At 34.2% G+C, this 21,640-nt stretch overlaps 1 protein-coding gene across 7 annotated transcripts in view; it reads right to left on the bottom strand.

Annotated features, from left to right (window-relative positions):
* LOC131675570 (fasciculation and elongation protein zeta-2) overlaps window positions 1-21,640 on the bottom strand; it is a 771,588-nt gene that overhangs the window by 394,501 nt on the left and 355,447 nt on the right. For all 7 annotated transcript variants that reach the window (XM_058932684.1, XM_058954818.1, XM_058954734.1 and 4 more), the window contains one exon: window positions 1,157-1,293. In XM_058932684.1, coding sequence (XP_058788667.1) covers window positions 1,157-1,262 — 106 coding nt within the window. In that variant the 5' untranslated portion in view covers window positions 1,263-1,293. The remainder of the gene's footprint in view (window positions 1-1,156; window positions 1,294-21,640) is intronic.

The raw sequence follows: 21,640 nt of genomic DNA, 5'->3' as shown, positions 1-21,640 counted from the left end.
GAGTAGAGCTCAATGTGAACACGTACACTCTCCTCCGGGATCAAACGCTGAATGAAGAAAGAAAAAATAATCCTATAAATCACTTTTTATTATTCTGTGAAAATCAATTGGAAGTTTTTTACTCATTTACTTGATCTTGTGTTTTTTTAACTTTTTAAGTATATTCCCGTATAAAAATTTTAGATATGGAACATTAATAACAATTTTTTCTTTTTAGAAAGATAATAGTATTTGTTGTAATAACATTTTGTTTCTTCACAAATTTGAAGGTTGATTACACAATAAAAAATTTAATTTATCATTATGATACGTAATCCTACTAATAAAAGTGGTTACATCATTTAACAAGAGCATCATATATCTGATAAATAATTTATAAAACTAATATTTTTTTAAATGTGCATTCAAAATAATTTGCAAAATAATGTTTTCAATGCGCATTTTTATGCAAATAACATGAAAAATTTTCTATTCCAATATCGAATTCTCATTGGAAATTGGGAAGTCAAATTAGTTCCCTAAATGTTCGGGTTCCCCAATGATTCAGTTAGTTTATTTTATTAATTATATATATAATATTATTATGGTATAAACTTATAATATTCATATTATCAATATTATTAAATAATTAATAGATGATAAAAGGAAATTATTTAAAAAATTTATATTCAATTTCATCCAAAATTGATTACAAATGAAAGTAAAATGAAAAATATATAAATATATTTAGAATGTTCGCGCTTCTTCATAACTTCGAAAAATCATTGTTCGAATAAAAATTCTCCTCTTTTATTTAATTCTTTATTTTACGAAGGGATTGTATTTTACCGAAATCCCATTGTTACCACAGACACTGTACTTTTTCTAGTTCAAGACAAATATTTCCTAGTAACATTGTAAATCAATAATATATATATAGTTATATGGAAAAATGGAGAGAACAATCCATTAGCACTTCCTAGCTTGGTGGGGAATTGGAAATATAAACGGATTACGTTTTCGTCATCCAGCCGTTAGTAAATTAATTGAAAGAAACTAAATTTAGAACAGGAAAGTAATTTCGATGATACATTTTAACACTTATCCACAGTCTACTGAGTTCCGAAACAGTCGATAAACTGTTGAATATTAGTTACTGTTTTCAATACATACGTACCTGAAAAAATATTTCTATTTTTGATTGCTGAAGTATCTTCTTCTTCAAAACATGCTAAAGGTGCCTCAAACTTCAATTCGGCAATCTTAGTAGCCATATCCTTCATAATCACAAATTCTGAATTATATCCCGTAACCCTACAAATAAAAAATATTTAACGTAATATTTAAAAATACATAGAATTGAAGAGATTAAGTTGATTGCGTTTAATATGATAAAATAAATCAATTTTTTTATTGTTTCAACTTAAAGTAAAACTCAGCGACAGTTCTCTCTGAAAGTTTGAAGTCGATCCGAGCTATATATTAAAAGGAAGAGCAATTTTTCCACTTTGATCTGCCCCACCTATGTGAATCAGATTTTACGTTTGATACAACTTCTAAAGTAAAATTCAATTCAACTTAAACGTAAGCAAAAAGAGGCTTTAGACATAGCTCATACAAAAGGAAAATCGCTTCATGGGCGTGATACCGATGATTCTATGTAAGTTCGAAAAAATCGTTTTTTTCTGAAATTAAACTTTAAATGCCTTTTTCGTAAAGCGGTATTTTTTAAGTTGGTGGAGATGACACCTCAAAAACTAATGCACCAATATAATCCAAATTTTACACACCTCTTTTAAATAGTATTATCTTAAACGGAAAGTTTTTTTTTCCTTCAAAGAAATTTGTTACATATGAATTTATTAGGTTTTTGATTCGAAAAATAAATTTTTGACACACAACGTCGCCAAAAGTTCAGATTTCAATTTTTCCTCAAATTCTTCAAACCTGTTTAGGCCTAGGCTCAAACTGGCTAAGGTAGAACCAAACTACTGGAAACGAGGCATCAGCAAAAAAAAAGTAACAATGTTTTTTCTTTTGTCATTTGCAATTGTTTATAAAAAGTTATTTTAACACATTACCATAAGTCATTATTTTTTAAATCTAATTTCGGTAGTCGATTTTACCGGAAGAATAACGGCGGAAACCTCTGTAACATTTTCTTTCCAGATTACATTTTATTAGTATAAAACGACAAGAAACAATCACCTGTACAGGGATGTTTGCGCCTATCGATTTATAGGAAAATAACAACGATGAATTTTTTTTTAATTTCTTAACAATCTGATCAATTTCCTATTCGTTTTTTTCTGTGTTCTTCTTTGTGTGGTTGACATAAGGGCATACTACATTTTTGAAAGTAAAATTCAGTTCTTATTTCACAAGGCGATACAGCACATTCGTTTTTTACCATGTTTTATCTCGTGTTTGTAAATGGTGCAATCGCTAGATCTCTTTCGTTTACTACTACGTTTATTGCTGAATTTATCAAGATAATATTCAATAACTTCTTCTCCAATATCTTTTATACCTTTTCGTTCATCAGGGTGTAGCTTGTTATAAATAACTAAAGAATTAAATAAGGATGCTTGGATAAGTGAAATAAATAAACACCACGACCATTTTCTACTCCTAACAGATGGCATTACTCTGCTGCAGTGTTTGTACATGAACATCTACTCCGTCCATATTTTTATTATACATCGAAAATGCTTGAGGAAAGAGAATAGACTGAACGGCGGCCTCGTGCCACTGTTCTACTTCAACTTTTATGAATTTTTACAAGCTTGAGTCCATGTTCAACAGCTTGTTTAAGAGCTCGATAATGTATCACATAATTTCTCTTATTCATAAGAGTAGCACATAATTTTTCATGCGTAGAACCATGAAGCTTGATGTACTCTGGGTAAAATAGAAAATCATTATACTCATCGTAAATCGATTGCGGATAATCTAAATCGACTTCTAAAATATAACTTGTTGGAGCATCATCTGCGACCTGTAGAAAGTAAATTTTATCTCATGGCAAATATTGTGTCATCGCATATCCATACAAGTTATTAGCGTCTAGATAAATAAGGTACTCCTCTTCTACGCTACTATCAAATTTTTCTTTCATATATCTGTTGTTAGCTGCACCATATCAACCTGAGCATTGATTGAGCACCAAACCACCACGAATACCTGATTCTATAAATAAATACATATCTATATCCGTCAAAAGTCTTAATGATATCTTTGTAAACTTGAGCATTGCATCCCATGAAAAACCTGGAGTTGTATAATAGTGGGCTAGATCTAGACCATACGCTGTTAGACATTGCTCGCGAAATTGTTCAAAAACTTCTGCGAGTAATAGAATATCGATTTTCATGTACAAATCGCAATATTCACATAAATTTTTTTGTTGAATGCTTTCCAAACTTTGGAGGGCATGATCGTAATCAGCATCCGATAGTTCTGAATCAGTGAGACTACTATAAAAGTATTTTTTTCAGGCAGGCTGATTTCTTCAAGTTTGTCCCGGCAATCGATGTATTCATATGGAAGCACTCCTTTCTGCGTCAACAAATTTATTTTTTCTTCTTCAGTATCTTGAAATTCTGAATTCATAATTTCAACTACCCAAACAAGAAGCCAATTTGTCAAGTAACGAAGCCATAAACTTGAATAAATCAATGAATCGTAATGCGATTCCAGTGTCTGCAACAGACTTTGTGAATGCAATATACTTTTCTTTCGACAAAGCTAAAATTTCAATATTTTCAGAAAAGTGATTGGATATATCACGAATAATAAAATGAGCATCATAACCACTAAGATTATGAAAAACTACAGGTACTATACGAGAATCTTGATAGTTCAGATCGCAACTTTGATGTGCTGCACCTCGATATATTTTTGTCAAGTGACAATGGTTATGAACTTTCATTGATTCATTAATTAATTTTTCACGAATATGACATACATTTGTTGCCTCGAATTGAGTGATTTCCTCTAGCGTAAGATCATTCATAGGTTTTGGATCATCATAAATATTTTTTATGTAATAAGAAATATTTTTTAACTCTTCTGCAAACCATTTCGATGGCTCAGGCCCGCGATAAGAATTATATCTCGATAAACTGTCATCATAACTACATTTCAAGTAGTAGCATATGATAAACATTTCGTGGTGTTGAATGGTAATGGTATTTTTATGAACATCTTGCTCATCAACTTTTGGTTTTTTCAATAGGCATTCACAGTCTCTATAGATACTGAACCTTTTTCTGGCATCTTTACACTACACTTATTTATTTGTTTACAGCAAACATTGATCACAAATAAATTTTTTAGTTATGTTATTATTAGCACTCTCCATTTTGTTCAGCAAAAATTTTTTTAATCTAATTTTAGAGCCAACCCGTTGTAAAAAAATTAAACAATCATCTCAGGTGGTTACACACGTGTGTTTCGTTGGTAAATATCCAATAAATTTTTTAGTTTTGCAGCGCAATAAACTGCTTCCTAAATTGTGGTAATTATTTGATATTTCATCATTTATCAATAAAAGATTGACATGATTTAATTTTTTTCATCTGTATGATAAAGAGGAATAATTTTTTTACCCTCTAAACCAAACACATTGATTGATATGCTGTTTTGTTTTTCAAATTTTGAAATTTGATTCAAAGAGACTGGATATGATATACCATTCAAATGGAGTTTATTCTCGTGTGATATGTAATGATTTACTCTTTGAGGATGATTTGTATATTCAATTTTACATAAAGCTGCTAAGAATACCCATATAATACATTTCTTATCATTATTTTCTACATTGATACAAGCATGCTTGTTTTTTAAAAATTTTGGTAGAGGTATATAAGAACTTCCATTTCGCATTGGATTTAATTTATTGGTATTAATTTGAAGATTAATAATAGAATCCAAGGACCATCCTGACTCATTACTTTCAAATTCCTCCACCTCGTTTAATAATGGACTTTTAATATTATCATCAAACTATTTCTTGAGAGCGTTTGAGGGGTATACTTCAATATTTCGTATAGTAAAATACTTTGTGTCAAAAGACTTTTCCAATTTATCTTGGTTAATTGAATATTTCAAAAATTTGCATGATAGTACAGCATTAATTTTACAAGCATTATTCACTCTTAAAATACTTTTGACATGTCTTGCAAACAAATTGCAAGCATCTTTCAAGAATGATTCAATATCGATGTGTTGAATATTGGCTATAATACTAGTTTTCAAACGGTTTGCGAATGCGCTTTCAAAGTTCAGCCATTGTATACGATTTTTTATACTATCACCCAAACCTCTTTCATGAACTCTACAACTTTCTAGAATTCTTAAATAAATACATTCAAGTTTACCAATGGTACTGAGCAATGATTATTTTTGTGGCACACTAAGCGATGATGACTGTCTCAAAACTTTTCAAAGTTCGCAAAGATAAGACACATTATTTTTTCAATCGTTCTATAATTATTTTATAACGTAGGTTTTTAGAAATAACAAAATTTATAGATTCTTCAATCAGATGGAAGCGTTCCAAACAGTTTTGTAAAATTTCCATTTTTGTTTTTTAGCATAGATGTTGACTGTTGCAGGTATTAATTACGAATAAATTGAGATCGGCATCAACTATTTTATATATAATGTTATTAATCTTCTTCACCACATGTACTACAGGTATCTCAAGTTTCTATCTCTGACGAGTATAGTAAATACATCATTTCGTGAGACTCTTCATTTTGAATATAATCATCATATGCCCTATTGATTAATTCATCATCATCATCGCTAAGCATTTCTATGTCGGACTGAGCTTTTTCTTCCATCTCCATAAGCAACTCTTCTAACGTTCTTTTAGTTAGAATGCAGAATTTATTGATGTCTTGAGCGTGTTTTGGATAACACATTTTGAGTTTCGAAATTTCTTGATAGATGACAAGAGAATGATCACATTCGCAAAGGATATCTCATTTATATGCATATTTAAAAGGGGAGGGGGTACAACTTTAAGTTTGCGTGCAAGTGTTTTTTTCATTTAGATGCAGTAATACTCACATTGAAGTATCATGTCAGACTATAGGTAATTATTTCAAAGGACTCTTAGCAATTTTTTTCTTACCAATCCATTTTTTTCAGATCTGAACAAGTTAGGCTGGAAAGCTTTGACAACTGGCCATGCTCATATGTTCAGCCGAAAGATTTAGCAGCTGCCGGATTTTTCTTTGTTAATGAAATTGATAAAGTCCGATACTTCGAGTGTAACATAGAGATTTATCGTTGGAAAGAGGGTGTCAATCCAAAGACCGAACACCAACGATGAGCTGGCCGCTGTGGATTCATTCGCAACGTGCCTTGTGGTAATATTCCGATCGGAGTTGATCTGAGCACCTTATCTCTACCAAGTCCACCAAGTTTTGATGTATGTGGTATATACGTGCTCGAGTACCGACCGATTGCAGAGTTGTATGAGTGTACTAGTAAGACAATAAATACAGATTCAAACACATCATCGCCACAAGCAAATATCGCTAGAGTAGCGATGAACGAATTTGCAACATATGCTTCGCTAAGGAACTTAGAAAATTTTTCTACCCTGTGAACATATCGCAACATACTCCACATGTGCAAGCAGATTAAGCTCTTCTCCTATTTGCTACAAAAGAATAAGTTAAATTTATAATGCATATTTTGTTTAATTTAATAATGAAATTAATACTTTCTAATAAAAAAATATTAACACAAGAATTTAATATATTCTTTTTATTATAAGAGTAAAAAATTACAAGTCCTACATAAAAAAATATTCACATTTGAAATTATAAAAATTCATTCAGTTCAATCATTTTCAGTCGCTTATTTATAGATGAACACGAACTCGATCGTTTTTGAGGATATTTAACTGATTTTGATTGAGAGGTATTAGTGTCATTCAAGTCTTGTATATGTGGAGATTTTTCGGAAGGAGAGCTGCTGGAAGAACTAGAAAAATTGGAGAAACTTGAACTTGAGAAACTCAAAAAACTTGAGAAACTTGAAGAGCTTATTAAAATTTTTTTTGAAGAAGTTTTTGGTAGGGATTTATTTTTTTTCGGAGGAGGTGATTTATCAGAATTCGTGGTACTGATAATCAATTTTGAACAAGGAGTATGTTTTCGCTGTCTGATTTTCGGTCGTGATTTACGAGTAGTCATCGCGCTTGATTTGTAATCGTTCGTATTCTTGTCTGTTAAAGATCGTTTTACAATTTTTTAAAAAGACTCTTTTGTTGTGGAACGAGGAAGAAGTTTCCGTTGTTTGGTTTTCGCGCTCGACTTATCATTTTCGTCCACGTTTTTTGTCTGTTGTTGTCGCTACAGTGTTATTTATAAGTTTATTAGATATAACATGCGTTTTAACGTCACTTATTACTTTTGGCATTCTTTTTTGGTTATTGGTTTGTCATCAGTCTTATGTTTCAGTCCCTTTGTTTTTGGTATAGTTACGTGTACATGTTTTTTTGATGAGTTTTTACATTTTAAATACTTATATGTATTATTCTTCTTCTTTATTTCGTCATCGGTCTTTTTAGGCATACGTGGCAAGGACTCGATGTTGTTCTTTGGACGGTAAATATTGAAATGGTCCACCACGTACGGCTGATGGATGACGACATCCGGTTGTGGACTTAGAAACTTTTCGTGCAAGGTGTTTACGCTCGCGCGTAACTAACAATAAGACCACTAATACTCGCGCGCGGCTATGTCCTTTCATGTGTGCACGCTTCTAACTCATATCATACACGAATTACCTTTTTCATTAACTTCAAAAAATTTTCAAGAGCAAATACATCACATTTAGTGCATTGACACTTATAATCAGCAAGGTATAATCCGACTGCTAATTTATAAGTTCCAATGCTCATGAATGCTTAAAAATTTTTCAAAGTTAAAATAAGCGCGTTGATTATGTGATTGATAAGGTGCAGTCATGACGCTGTTCAATCATCGATTAACGCGCGTGCATTATGATCATACATTATATCAATTCATGAATGAAGGAAATATGTGTGTACATGAGAGAGAGCGCGCGCACAACTCATAGCCACGCGCTATATGGCTAACTTGTGGGGATGAGAGTGTGACGCATCGCACTGCTCTACGGCTAAGATCATATTACGTTCACACATGTAAGTTCTCATATGACTCGAAAACTTATCTTTCTCAGCGTGCGACATGTAGCTAATGGAGCTATGTCACTTCGTACGCAATTCTAAGTTCTTTTCTAGTTTGCATGCTGTAGAAACTAAGTGTCGATAATAGAAAGAGAGATGAAACTTAGCCGTGTGCGCATTGAAAAGAAAGGCTATAGTACGAGTCATGTAGCGTCTTGGCGGTAAATAGTCGCGTGCCACATAAGTTCGTTTACACACCTCGAAGCTAGAGTTCTTGTAGCATATAAAAAGAACGTAGCCGCATTCATAAAGATTCTTGATTGGACATAAACGTGTGAACGTATGAAGTGGAGTGGCTCACTAAATTTGTTGATCATGTCTTCGATCTCGAAGATCAGGGTTACCCTTCCGTACATCAGCCAGAATTTTGCGAGCCTATAGTTTGCAATTATCATCCTCCAGGTTGGACCGAAAACTGTGTGTTTCAAAAAGTTGTGGCTCTTAAAAACTGGTTGAAAAACAGTTATTGTCGACAATTAATTCAGTCTTGCGACCTCTCTGACAGCGATTCATCAACGTCAGAATCGAATAGTGATGATGATGATGATATGCACCGTAATGTGATAAGCAAACTAAAAATGTTAGATTTATACGATGAGGAAGATGAAGTGGAGATGGGAGATTGGTACAACACCTTCAACTAAAATGAACGGTTTACCCTTATATATGCGACAGTATCAAGGTACAGATTCATTCTCTCGTCTATGCTCACAGTAGATACTTTATATAGCTTAAATACTCTTTTTAATCTGTTTGATAGGATGGGTGGTTTGGGTGCAGGTGTGAACACAAACGTTTAACAAAACGAAACAAACTGATCTCTTTAATCACAATGACACAAATAACTTAATAATGAATAATTTAAAACTAAGGCCCCGTAGTTCACCCGGCATAAAAAACTTTGTATTATAATGAGGAAAAGCCATTTGAACTCAGGGGAACTTTACAAATAACAAATTTTACTCGGAAAAAAGAATTAATTAAAACGGATAACTCTTACGGAGGTTCGCTTAACCTGTACAACGCGAGTGAATGGCCAATCACGTAAGTCTTACCAGCTCCACACGCATACTGGTGGAAAGATTCACCCAGGCAGGAAGAGTGTCCCCAAGCTCAGCACGACGCAGGTCGCGGCCCGTTGAAGGAAAGGACCCGATACCGCTGAGAGGTAGCTACTCTAGAGGACACAGCGTATCCCCAACTAGGTAGGCAACTCCTGGACCTAGCCCCTTGCGCCGCTGACTTCTAATGAAGAATGGTCACACTTGATTTTGCCACAAATACACGCGCGATAGACATCGGCCAGAGCGAGATTTTTTTGAGCCTGAGAGTCAGACAATTAAATCGAGAGTGTGCGCTCAAAGCCAGAGTTTTCCTGAGGAACTGACTGCCCCTTTTCTTCCCACGCTTCACCACTGCGAGCAACGGACGCAGCTCCCCGCCCATGAGCCTCTTGCGGAGGTCCAATCAGAGGGCGGAAAACCAAACAGGCCAAATGGGCTATCGATTGTCGTCACAACTTTCTCCCCATAAATTAGGATATACGACCCGGCGAGACAGACATGTGTTGGCGCTGATGATCCTTTTGCGCTGGTTTGTTATGTCTCTCTCTCTTTCTCTCTCACTCCCTGTCACCTCGCTTAAACGGCGGTCTTGGGGCCACATGACGCTGCCTTGGGAAAGATGCTAATCTGAGTAGCGGTGAAAGCGCGCTTGCCATTACAGACACATGGAGCGCATACGGCGCGAACATAATCAAAAACTGTATGTCAACTTTTACTCATAGAATTTTTTCAATTTTTATATTTCGTAGTTTACATGTCGCAGGTATCAATCTTCATCGTGGAAGATTGCAACGCTGTAGCTCGTACCACGTCCTACTTGCCAAAAAAAAATAAAAGAATTGAATCCTTCAATCCTTTACACAGTCACGGACATGAAAAAAGTTCAAACAAAAGTCGAAATAAGAGTCGTCATCAAACTGGAGGCTGAGTTTGACGTTTTCCTTCCGAACAAACTAAACGAACATTTCATTGCGATCCCAACTCGGGATCGCACAATACGTTACTCAGTCAAATTGAAAAAAGAATTGTTAAGCTTAAATACCTTGGCGGCAGCTGATTTGCCGTCTACAGCAGCATAAGACACATTATGAATTCATTAAGTAACAACATTCAAAGTCGAGCTATAGCCTGCTTGCGTGAATATCTTAGTAAACCGTACAATGTAGATGATTCTACGGTTCAAACAGCGATAGATTATGTACAGTCACTCATTGACGAAGGTGTGAAGCTGATATATTTTTCTAACATTTTCAACCTATCAACGAATGATGTCATAATAATTGAATATTTTGTAGCCTTATTGAAAGGTATCTGGTACATGACAAACGAACAACTTATCTGAATATTTAATGGGCCTTTGTCATAAATTTGCTTCGTCATAAAATATTTCTAGTTCTAGTACTGATAGGTTTGCTACAAAAGTAATGATCAATGTTATTCATTCCATACTAAATATGCTGAATGTGTTGTTCGCATCACCATTGACAATTATCTCCAAAATGAATTGGTTATAGATATATATTTTATATTCACAGTTTTATATCTACATCATGAATATACTGATTCCGATCTAAAATTCAAAGTTAAACTTTTCAAAGTGAAAATTATTCCTGTTTACTCGGTTTACACATATCGAAGATGTTTCTGCGTAACAGTGCTACAACCACTGAAAACTAAGACTGAAAATTATCAAATACAGAATCCAGATTACTCTCTTGGCTGTGTAACTAACGTAATTGTCAGCTATTATAAAGAAGACAACGTAAGGATCAGATCATTCATCAGCCAGCATTCGAATAAAATGGACCGCTACCCTTCAGTCAAGTACTCTCGTCTTCTCCAAGAAGACCCAGATAAAAACAAAAAACAATCTACATGGAAACAAATGACTTCCAAATTTTCAACCAACACTAGTCATTTTCCAGAAGAAAAAGGCTACCAACAGTTCGACAATGAAAAGAAGAAATACAAATGATCATATTACAAAACTTGTATAAGTATTATAATATAATAGCCATGTATACTTTTTTTATCAAATAAATGTGTTTAGAATTTTAAACGTATTCAAAATTTGCTGATTTTGTTGATTTTTGAATAAGCCTTATCCCACGGGGCATGTGCACGAGTACGCAGGAATATCCAGAACTTTCCACGAGATATACCGACTAGGCATGCCAGTAAGCCGTCGATACCATTAATCATATATTTTTTCAATCATATTCATCGAACATCGGAGGCATGGGGCCGGGGGTATCCATCCACGTCGATACAAGAGTCGGTAACTACTGACGGGGCCTACATATCGGTACACACATACATACACACACACACACACACACACAACGGTCGGCTACAATGTCGGTCAAACAAGTCCATCGTCGATAAAAAAATCTACCGATAAAAAATCTCATAGGTCGGTAACATGGGAAGGATAATGTTACCGACTGCTGGTAAAAAAGGAATAAAAACTCGCATGGTAAAAGTGGTTTACAACTCTTATAGCCCTTACTAGTGTGCGGCTTGAAATTTGGTCCAAACAGCGTGTCCATTAAGCGCAAAAATATTGCAGAAGCGTTGATCAGACTAACGGTTACAGACCATAGTCCAGGGCCCAAACACCGTATACTTCTTGATGTCCTCCTGCAAGTACACCGAGTACTACATCCACCCCCGGCATTAGGTGAGTGATGTGAGTGATCTTGTTCACCGGCCGGAGATCGACGCACAGACTGTAGTTCCGATCGTGCTTCTTGACAACTACCGGTACACTACATCAATAGCTCTGAGACGGATGAATCAGCCCCTTGTGTCAATCCTCGTTGCGTTTCCAAGACACGGACTAACCTCATCCAGCAACTCCGAGAATCCTACTGCCCCATCCTTAAGCTCCTTCAATCTGCCCGAAGCTTCACTAGATAGGGCAACCCGATGCGAAGACTCACTTGCCAGTGCTGCCTCACACGGTTGGCACTTATGGTATTCTTATCCATCTACACCATCAAGCACTCTCCATCGTTGGCTCCCTGCCAGCGGCTCTCGAGTTGCTTCGTGAGCTCTTGCCAATACCTTGCGTCCGTATTCATTCCTCTCGCTTCCTGAACTTTCATCGTGCCCGGTGCTGGTAGCGCACCGTGAGCCACCACAGAGAGCGGGGGGTCCCGCTCCCTGCTGACCCGTTTTCATTCTAAACATGCAATTTAGAGTCTGACACATTTGACACGACTCGGTTCACCTACCCAGGGGATAACCCGAGGCATAATATCCTGACTTGCGACACCAAAAACAGACCGGGCTCCTCGTTGCTCGATTGCCTTGGATCCAATGAACATTAGGGCACTCAAGAATCCTATGACCCTCGCCATTACAACCATAGCACCTTCCCCTAAAAGTTATCCAATCTCGCTCATTCCTGGGGCTTTGCTGCCGTTGCGCAGCCTACGCCGGTGCGTGCATGGATGGGGGCTGCCCGCAGATTCTCGCTTAGTGTCGATTTCCGTGGATCTTAGGGCCGGGGTGTTATTTCGGTAAGAGCTGCACGGTATTGCTCGTCACACACTGATCCACCCCCGAGTCCTTGTTTAACGGATACCTAGTTCCCTCTACTTCTTTATCTTCAACTTTCCCGTCGAAGATACATTCACTTAGGCAGCCATAGCACTTGCTGCCACGTGGCTCTTCTTGACCTTGCCCCGGTAAGCTGCATCCTTAACCGACAGGTTGTCCTTGGCATAAGGGGGGTATCACCTTTTCTCGTACTCACGGTGCATCTTCAGCTTCTCCCCGTAATAATCTATATCATGCAGAGAGTAAACTGACTTCTCCCGGATGTACCTCCCGTATTCCGGGTTCAGTCCCACCTTCGCCAGACAAATCTATTTCCTCTCTGACGAGAGAGATTTCATTCACCTCACGACGCTCTCAAACGCAGTCAGGTAATCTCCCATCAATCATCAACGCCCTGCGTTTGACGAGCCAACTCATCGTATAGCTCCTCCCTCGACAGCACCCGACAATAGTGATAGCGGAAACTCGTTGAAAACTTTGAGAATGCGCGCCACGTTCCGAGCTTATTAGCCAGCCATCTGAGAAAATCACGTCTAAAGCCGGAAGCACCTCGCGATCTGGAAGCCGATACATCTGCATATAGCGTTCGAGTTTCTCCAGGAAATGAACAATTTTATAAAGCTAGTCACTAACTTAAAATTTGGAAAAAAAGGTGAATGGAAACCTATTAAAATAGGTCTTGTGATAACGATTGCTTCATTTATAAAAATTGCAACTTACTTATTAAATGAAAAAATATATAAATTTGTGTTAGGTGGCAGATCTATCTTAGACTGCGTTGAAAACTTATTTTCAGTATTGAGAATAAAAAATTGCTTTCTGAACGCCTTGCAGTTTAGGAACAATTTAAAACTTACAACGGTTTCTTACTATATAAGACGCATTTCCTGTAGTAGTTATAACGAAGACGATCGAGAGTTTTTACCAGATTTTTTAAATATCATAAAGAACATGAGAAGTAAATCTGATTATACAGTTAATAAATCTCATGATTCGATAGTTGATAACAATAATTTAGGAGACGTTTTAAAAGACTGAGATTCAATAGAGTTAAATAAAATTCAAATGAACATATTGTATTCCATTGTAAAATACGTCATAAAAAATATATGTAAAACGCAAAAATGTTGTAAGCAATTTATAGTTTGCACTGGCAATTCTAAGATTAATTTCAGTTCTTATAATAGATTAACGCAAATAAGAAGTTTTGGTCATAATACATTATTTTATGTAAATAAGAGAATATTCAACTATTTTATAAAAATGGAAAAAATTTTCTGTACACTATTGATTCTATGAAATCGAAGCAGGGTATAAATTTGTGTAAATATTTTACTGACACTTTCATGGCAATTCCATATTTTTTACCCGACTACCAGTCACTGAAATATAAAATTGCTTGAAGCTTTACAGTTTTTCGTTTAAAAATAAGGTCATCCAATAAAAATAAAAATGCAACTACTGATCTTACTTTTGTAAGTAAAACAATGACCATGCACTGTCTTATAAAATAATTCCGTTCTATTGTGTTCCATAAAAAAAATTGTTCTACAAAAATTGTTCCTCTTTTACCAAGAATAAAAATAATTACTTTTATTTTCATTTATTACAGGATTATTTTTATCCAATACTCTATAAATACGAGGGGAGATCAATAAGTCTTTACAAAAATAAGGAAAAAAAAATTTTGCGTATGTAGTTCTTTTTTTTATTTTTCAACATAATCTCCTTGAAGGTCGATACATTTTATTTAACGGCCTTCCTGTTTTTTTAAGCCATCAGAAAAATATGATTTCTGAAAACCCTCAATATAGGTTTTTCCTGCGGTGGTGACTTGATTCGACGTGAATCGTTGTCCGGCAAGCCATTTTTTGAGATTAGGAAATAAGAAAAAGTCACTGGGAGCCAAATCAAGCGAATATGGTGGATGGTCAATTAATTCGAACTTTAAATCGTTAAATTTTGCCATCGAAACTGCACACGTGTGAGCTCGAGCATTGTCTTGAAGAAAGAGGCATTTTTTTTGTTCAAGTGAGGACGTTTTTCTCTGATCTTTTCTTTCAGCTCACTTAATAATGACGCATAATATTGTCCAGGGATCGTCTGGCCCTTTTTTATGTAGTCGACATAGATGATTCCATACGCAACCCAGAAAACCGTAGCCATAATCTTGCCAGCTGACTTTACAGTCTTTGCCTTCTTTGGGGCTGGTTCTCCTGCAGTAATCCATTGTTTGGACTGTTCTTTGGTTTCAGGAGTGTAGTGGTGTACGCATGTTTCGTCTACAGTTACGAGTCGAAGCCTAAAGTCTTCCGGATTACAACGTATACGTGCCAAAAGAGCCTCAGAGGTGACCACGCGGGTTCGTTTGTTTTCAACAGCAAACGCTGCACCCATCTTGCTGATATTTTTTTCATCCACAATTTTTCATGTAAAATTGAAATGATTGTACCCTTTGATATCCCTGTGGCCTCAACTACTTCTCGCAATTTTAATCTTCTATCACTCAACACCATATCGTGGATTTTGTTGACCATTTCGGGCATACTCACTTCTACGGGTCGTCCTGAACGAGGTTCATCTTTTGTTGTTGTACGGCCGCGTTTAAATTCATTTACCCAGTTATAAACAGTCTTAAACACAGGGGCAGACTTGCCATGAACGGCGTTCAACTCAACTGTGATTTCTTTCGGTGTAAGACCTTTCAAATGAAAATGTTTTATGACCGCTCGAAACTCTGTTTTTTCCATTTTTCGAATAAACCAATAACTTTTTGTTCAACCAACGCTCACAAAAAAACGACTTAATGAATCGAGCCGAAACTTTGTACGATATCTAGTTGGTAGTATTGCTTGTCAAAAACATCATAATTTAAGCGTGACGAGCGCCATCTCTTGGATTTTGTAAAGACTTATTGACCCCCCTCGTATCTTATAACTCTATTTTTTTAGCTGAAACCGCCAATGTTGTACGAGAATTCTATTAAAAATCTCTACTAACTGGTCAAGTGACTATTGAGAATCACTAGTGACGAACGGAAATTTTGTTCGATTATTAATCAATGATATACCGCTATTTTTTTAATTAATTTTAATTAACTACGATTTTTTTATTTGTACAATATTTTCAGTCAAATTTTTTATAGCATGAATTAAAATATTAATTTTTCTAGCTAAATTATTACGAATAAACTGCTATATTTATATTAAATGTAGTTAACAAATGAAATATTCATTTTTTATAACTGACTATTGTGTTCAATCTGATATTTACACCTCTAAATAAAATCAACGTTGATACAAATGCTTTAATAAAGACAACTTGTAAAGGCGTAGATGAATTATTTTTGCACATAGGTTTCATTTCAATTTTAAACCTTGCTTTCAAATCATATATCAATTAAAAAATTTATTAAACAATGAAACGTTGTAATAAAATTAACTCGTAAAAATATTTAACTTTTAACTGAGCGGGCTTATATGACGTCACATTTGGAACAATATGGCAGCCATTGGCCACACTCTCCCAAGACCCACATTACCGATCTACAGTGATGAGAATTCGATGACGCTACAAAAATTTTATTTTCATGAAGTTGTATCGTATTTATATCGTTTATATAACTATGATCAAGATTCACAGCCGGCATTCCCGAGCATTTTGGTCATAGTTGCATAAACGATACAGATGTGATACGACTTCGTGAAAATGAAATTTTTTGTAATGTCATCGGATTCTCATCACTACCGATCTGCTACTGTGCACGCCACCTACTGCCGAGCAAACGAACCTCTCTTTTCTAGCGACACTTGCGCACCCAAACGGCGTACGCTCAGATTAGCCCCAGTACTCAGGCGAACCACGGAAGCTCACGTATTTCTAGGGACTCCCACTCTAGCTCTCACGATATTGCCGCATTTGCCCACACGAATCGCGAAATTTTCTCTGCCGCTACCCACCGATTCTATCGCGCGTCCAAGCAAGCGTCACGACCCACCGTTCTCAACCGAAAATTACACGCGAAAATTTGCATTAATATTAATTCATCATTACAAATGCTAATAATATTCGCCATTTTTAATTATAAATGCATTTTTAATTATACATTTGAATAAACGCATTTTAAATTATACATTTGAATCATTTGTAAATTTAAAAGAGGGTTTTGAAAGACCTTCAGAAATTTGCATAGATTTGTTTTCACTCGTGTTAATTATCTAATCGCTTTTGTTTGTGATCTAATCACTCTTGCGAATAACATCATGCTTTGAATATTTACATATCCGCGAACTAATTCTTGATCACTGCCGGATGCGATTCAAAGCCGCGAAAAATAATACAGAATCATTACATAGCCTCTCCCCTCTCCTTATAACGAGATAAGAATTGTAATTCGTTTTAATCGCAGACTAATTATTTTCATTGTTTTCGATAAAAATTTTTTTTGCTTTCATCTTGGTTATTTATGTATTGTTTTTCATTTTTTCCTTGCTGAATGGCGTTAGCCTTTCTTTTCATTGGCGGTTATTTTAAAAAATTAAAGGTGCTCACTTTATTCCTGTTATACCTTTATAGGTGAAGTAAGGGAATCCTCCTTGTGGTTAGAAGTTGTCGATTTTAGGAGAGGTGTAGAAAGTTCTCGATCATTCCCGTTTTGATATCTGAGCAAATAGATATCACGACCTTCAATTTTCTTTAAGATGTACCTTCGTACAAATCTAGAAAATTTTTTATTTTATCTTCTTATTAGTACTGTTTAAGCTACTAACAAGGGAAGGCAGGGAGGTGTCCGTCACCGATTTTCTTTAAGCTTTGCATACGATTAGAGTATCAAAAAATATTAGACACGTATTTTTTTTTAGCGGCCCATACGGTGATTTAGGTGTAAAAACAGGGTTGCCAATTATAATTATCTACATACGCTTGAAGTGCATAAGTTGGCGAGACACTAAATTCAAATTATCATATCTCGGTGAAAGAAAAAGATATCTGAACGATTCAAAATTCATTTTGAAGGGAAAGACTCATACTCTAAGATATATTAATTAGTTTGACCGAAAAAAATTATCATATGATCTTACATAACCTCAAATATGTGTAAAAGTCGTGTTTTTTGCACTTGAAAAGATTTATAGTGTTTCTTTTGTAATGTTTTTCGTTCTTTCAAATGGGAAACTCAGTTTTTTGGGTCCAATTCCAAAAATTGGCCCAAATCTGGCTCAACTTGAAAATTTCAAATGGAAACTACTGTTGCTTATGGCAGATTCGAATTATGGGGGAAATTACACGTTCAAACGTGATATCAAATATTACCGAAAAAATTTGTATTTTGAGTCCCAAAGTGGCACCAAAAATAAAAACCTGTGGTTTTTGGGACTTTTTGAATTTCACAAACTTCGCTTGCTGTTTTTTCTAATTTTTTTCTATTGTTTATTATAAATATTATGCAAATTTTTTTTGAAAAATGATTTTTACGCAGTTTTTCTGGCTCAAAAAATAATTTTATTTTAGTTAAAAATTTTTCTGAAAAAACTATTATCAACCAGTTAACAGTTTATTATGATTTCTGTTATTATTATTATTATTATATTGTTATTATTAGGAGATGTATTATTATGAATTGTTATTGATTTTCTCATGTTCTTCATCGTATTGAATACCTATAATCCATGTATTACATTGATGTGCATATGAATATAAAATCTTATCACCAAATAAATAATTTTGTATTTTGACAGCTTTAATTATATATATAACAATAATAGTAATAAAAATATTGCAGTCATTTTGTTATTATTCTTTTATTGACCACTGCAAATGCGGAAACCGCGATTGATTAATCATATTGATACTAATATGCGGAAGCAGTGCCGCAATAGTTAACCACTGGATATTTTTGACAATGTTGTTCGGTTTTTGTTATCTTTATAATATTATTTTATTTTGCTCATAAGGAAAAATATAAAAACACGTTTTATGAAAGGTCGAGTTTAGTTTAAAATTGTACTTGTATCACATAACACCTGTATATATTCAGTAAGTGCCAATGCATTTAGATATACAATTCATATAAAAGATTGTTCATAAAATTGTTAAGACTACTTGAAAATAATTAGTTTTACTATCAACGAAAATTCTGTGCTCAGAATTTGATTGCATGACTTTTCAAATCAGACTTTTCACTATTCGTACATATTGGATACTATATATATTTAAAAAATGCCTGTTGATGCAAAAGTTGTAACAACCTTACTTTCAATGATATTTGATCGGAGCAATAATGGCGAACCAAAGTTTTTAATCAGTGACGAAGAAATGCAATTGCACAACATACTGGAGAAAATAATAAAACAGCATGCCGAAAATTCTGATGTTGATGTTCAAGAAGAAACGACATTGTATTTTTGCGATGAAAATGAAATTTATCCAGAAGCTATTGAGTACATAGAAAACGAAGAATCTGAGAATTTTCTAGAAGAATTAAATAATCCATGTGAGCAAGACAAAATTGACTTTAAATATAAAGAAGAAGCAGTAAAGTTTTGGTTGAGTGGAAAAGGTAAGCCTTATTCATTTAATACTGTAAAGCACAAATACAAACAAGTAACTAGCGAGCGACAATTACGACGATGGAAACAGCAAGTTGAAGCAGGAGGCAGTAGATATGATAAATTATTCAAGATATCAGAATATGTTTTTAATAATTTTAATGAAGCTATGATATCGAAGATGACTGTACATGATATTGATTTGGAAAGATGGGCTTTACAAAAAAAAGCTGAAATAGCTATGCCTTTGTTCAAAGCATCGAATTGGTGGATCTGGCAATTTAAAAAAAAAACATAATATAGTATCTCGAAAAATCACTAAATTTGTTACAACAGATTCATTGAAAAATATTGATGAAATTAAAAATCAATGTGAAACTTTTAGAGTTGAAATTAAACAATTGCTTACAAGATACGGTGCAAGGATGTATATAATTCTGATCAGAACGGATTTAATTTGGAGATTCACAGTGGTAGAATATTAAATTATAGAGGACTGAAAGAAATTCAAAGCATAGCACAATCACTGTCTTCCTTAACACACAGCTACACTATTAAACCTGTTATATAAGCAGAGGGTAATTTGCTTTCACCTTTATTTTTAGTATTGAAGCAAGTGGAGACTTTGGGCCTCGAGTTAGACAGACATTATTTACACCAGAAAATGCATTAATACGAGCTTCTACATCTGGAAAGCTTTCTAAGCAACTGCTTCAGACGTGGATGCAAGAAGTATTTAAAAAAAAATACTCGGAATTCATTGGTCTTACTTTTAGACTCTTGGAGTGGGCAATGTAATAACACCGTACAAGAAGTTGTACCAGAACAAGTAAGTTTAATGGTAATGACAATACCGCCTGGCACTACAGGTAAAATTCAGCCTTTGGATGTTTATGGTTTTCGATTCTGGAAGAATTTTGTAAGAAAGCTATCTGATTTTATTATTATAATGCAATACAATATCAATTTACACGAAAGAAATTTTATCATAAAAATGCAATCCTTCGTACATAATCAGTTATCTTCACCGAGGTATCATAATACTTTTAAGTATGCATGGTTCAAAAGTGGTTATATTGATAGACATCCAAAATTTGATAATCCTGTTCAATTTTGCTTTGCCATAAAAGAAGAACCTGTATGTTCCTACGAAGATAACATTGCAATTATAATTTGTAGTTGGTGTAAAAAAAAGTTATGCTTCAATCATTTTTTTACAGAGTATCATTATTGTAAGAATTATATACTATAATTATATAAAATAATTCTCAAAAATATCAAACATATGTACGGGATAAATAAAAAGTTGTATTTTATATGTTAATATGTATATGAATGTAATTATTAAAAAAAATAAATAAATAATATTTATAATAAACAAAATATATAATAAAATGTTTTTTTATTGCCACTTTGGGACTCAAAATACAAATTTTTTCGGTAAAAAAATTAAAAAAATAATAAAAAATATAATAAAATTTTTTCAAGTGCAAATAACACGACTTTTACACATATTTGAGGTTATGTAAGATCATAAGATAATTTTTTTCGGTCAAACTAATTAACCCATTAACGTCCAAAATGTCAAAATTTCTTGCACGTTTTCAAAGTGATTTTTTCCTATGTAATTGGCGTTGAAAAAATTCTTGAACCACATATTCTGATGTAAAATTGCATGCTCTTTCATAATCCGTTGCCAGAATCATGATAGAACTCACAGGAAAAGAGATATGCTCGATTGAAACATAAAAAACACCTAAATTTTCGAAAAAAAAAATTTTTAGGATTTTTTTTCGAAGTGTTACGGTGAAGATATCACCTTGCGACCGTGATCAAAGGTGATCATGGGATTTGAAGTTTAACAGGAAATTTTTTTGTTTACCTTGAACCATCGCTTCTTTACAAAATGGCGGAAAAAACGAATTTTTTTTTTTTCAATCTTCATCAACTTTTTTCTCAAAATCTATGGTCTTTAGAAAAAAATTCATAAAAACAAAAATGCCTTAGAATCGCTCGAGGAACATTCTCAAATTTTTTCAGAATTTTTTGAGACAATTTTTGATTTTCCGGGAAACTTGGGAAATGGAATTTTCAAAAATGTCTCCAAAAATTCTGAAAAAATTTTAGGATGTTTCTCGAGTGATTCTAAGACATTTTTGTTCTTATGAATTTTTTTCTAAAGTCCATAGATTTCGAGAAAAAAATTGATAAAGTTGAAAAAATAAAAATTCGTTTCGGCCGCTATGTTCACT

The sequence above is a fragment of the Phymastichus coffea genome, unplaced genomic scaffold, assembly GCF_024137745.1.
Source record: "Phymastichus coffea isolate CEN01 unplaced genomic scaffold, Cenicafe_Pcof_1.1 PCOF00001, whole genome shotgun sequence".
NCBI lineage: Eukaryota > Metazoa > Arthropoda > Insecta > Hymenoptera > Eulophidae > Phymastichus > Phymastichus coffea.
This window is presented reverse-complemented; position numbering and strand designations above follow the sequence as displayed.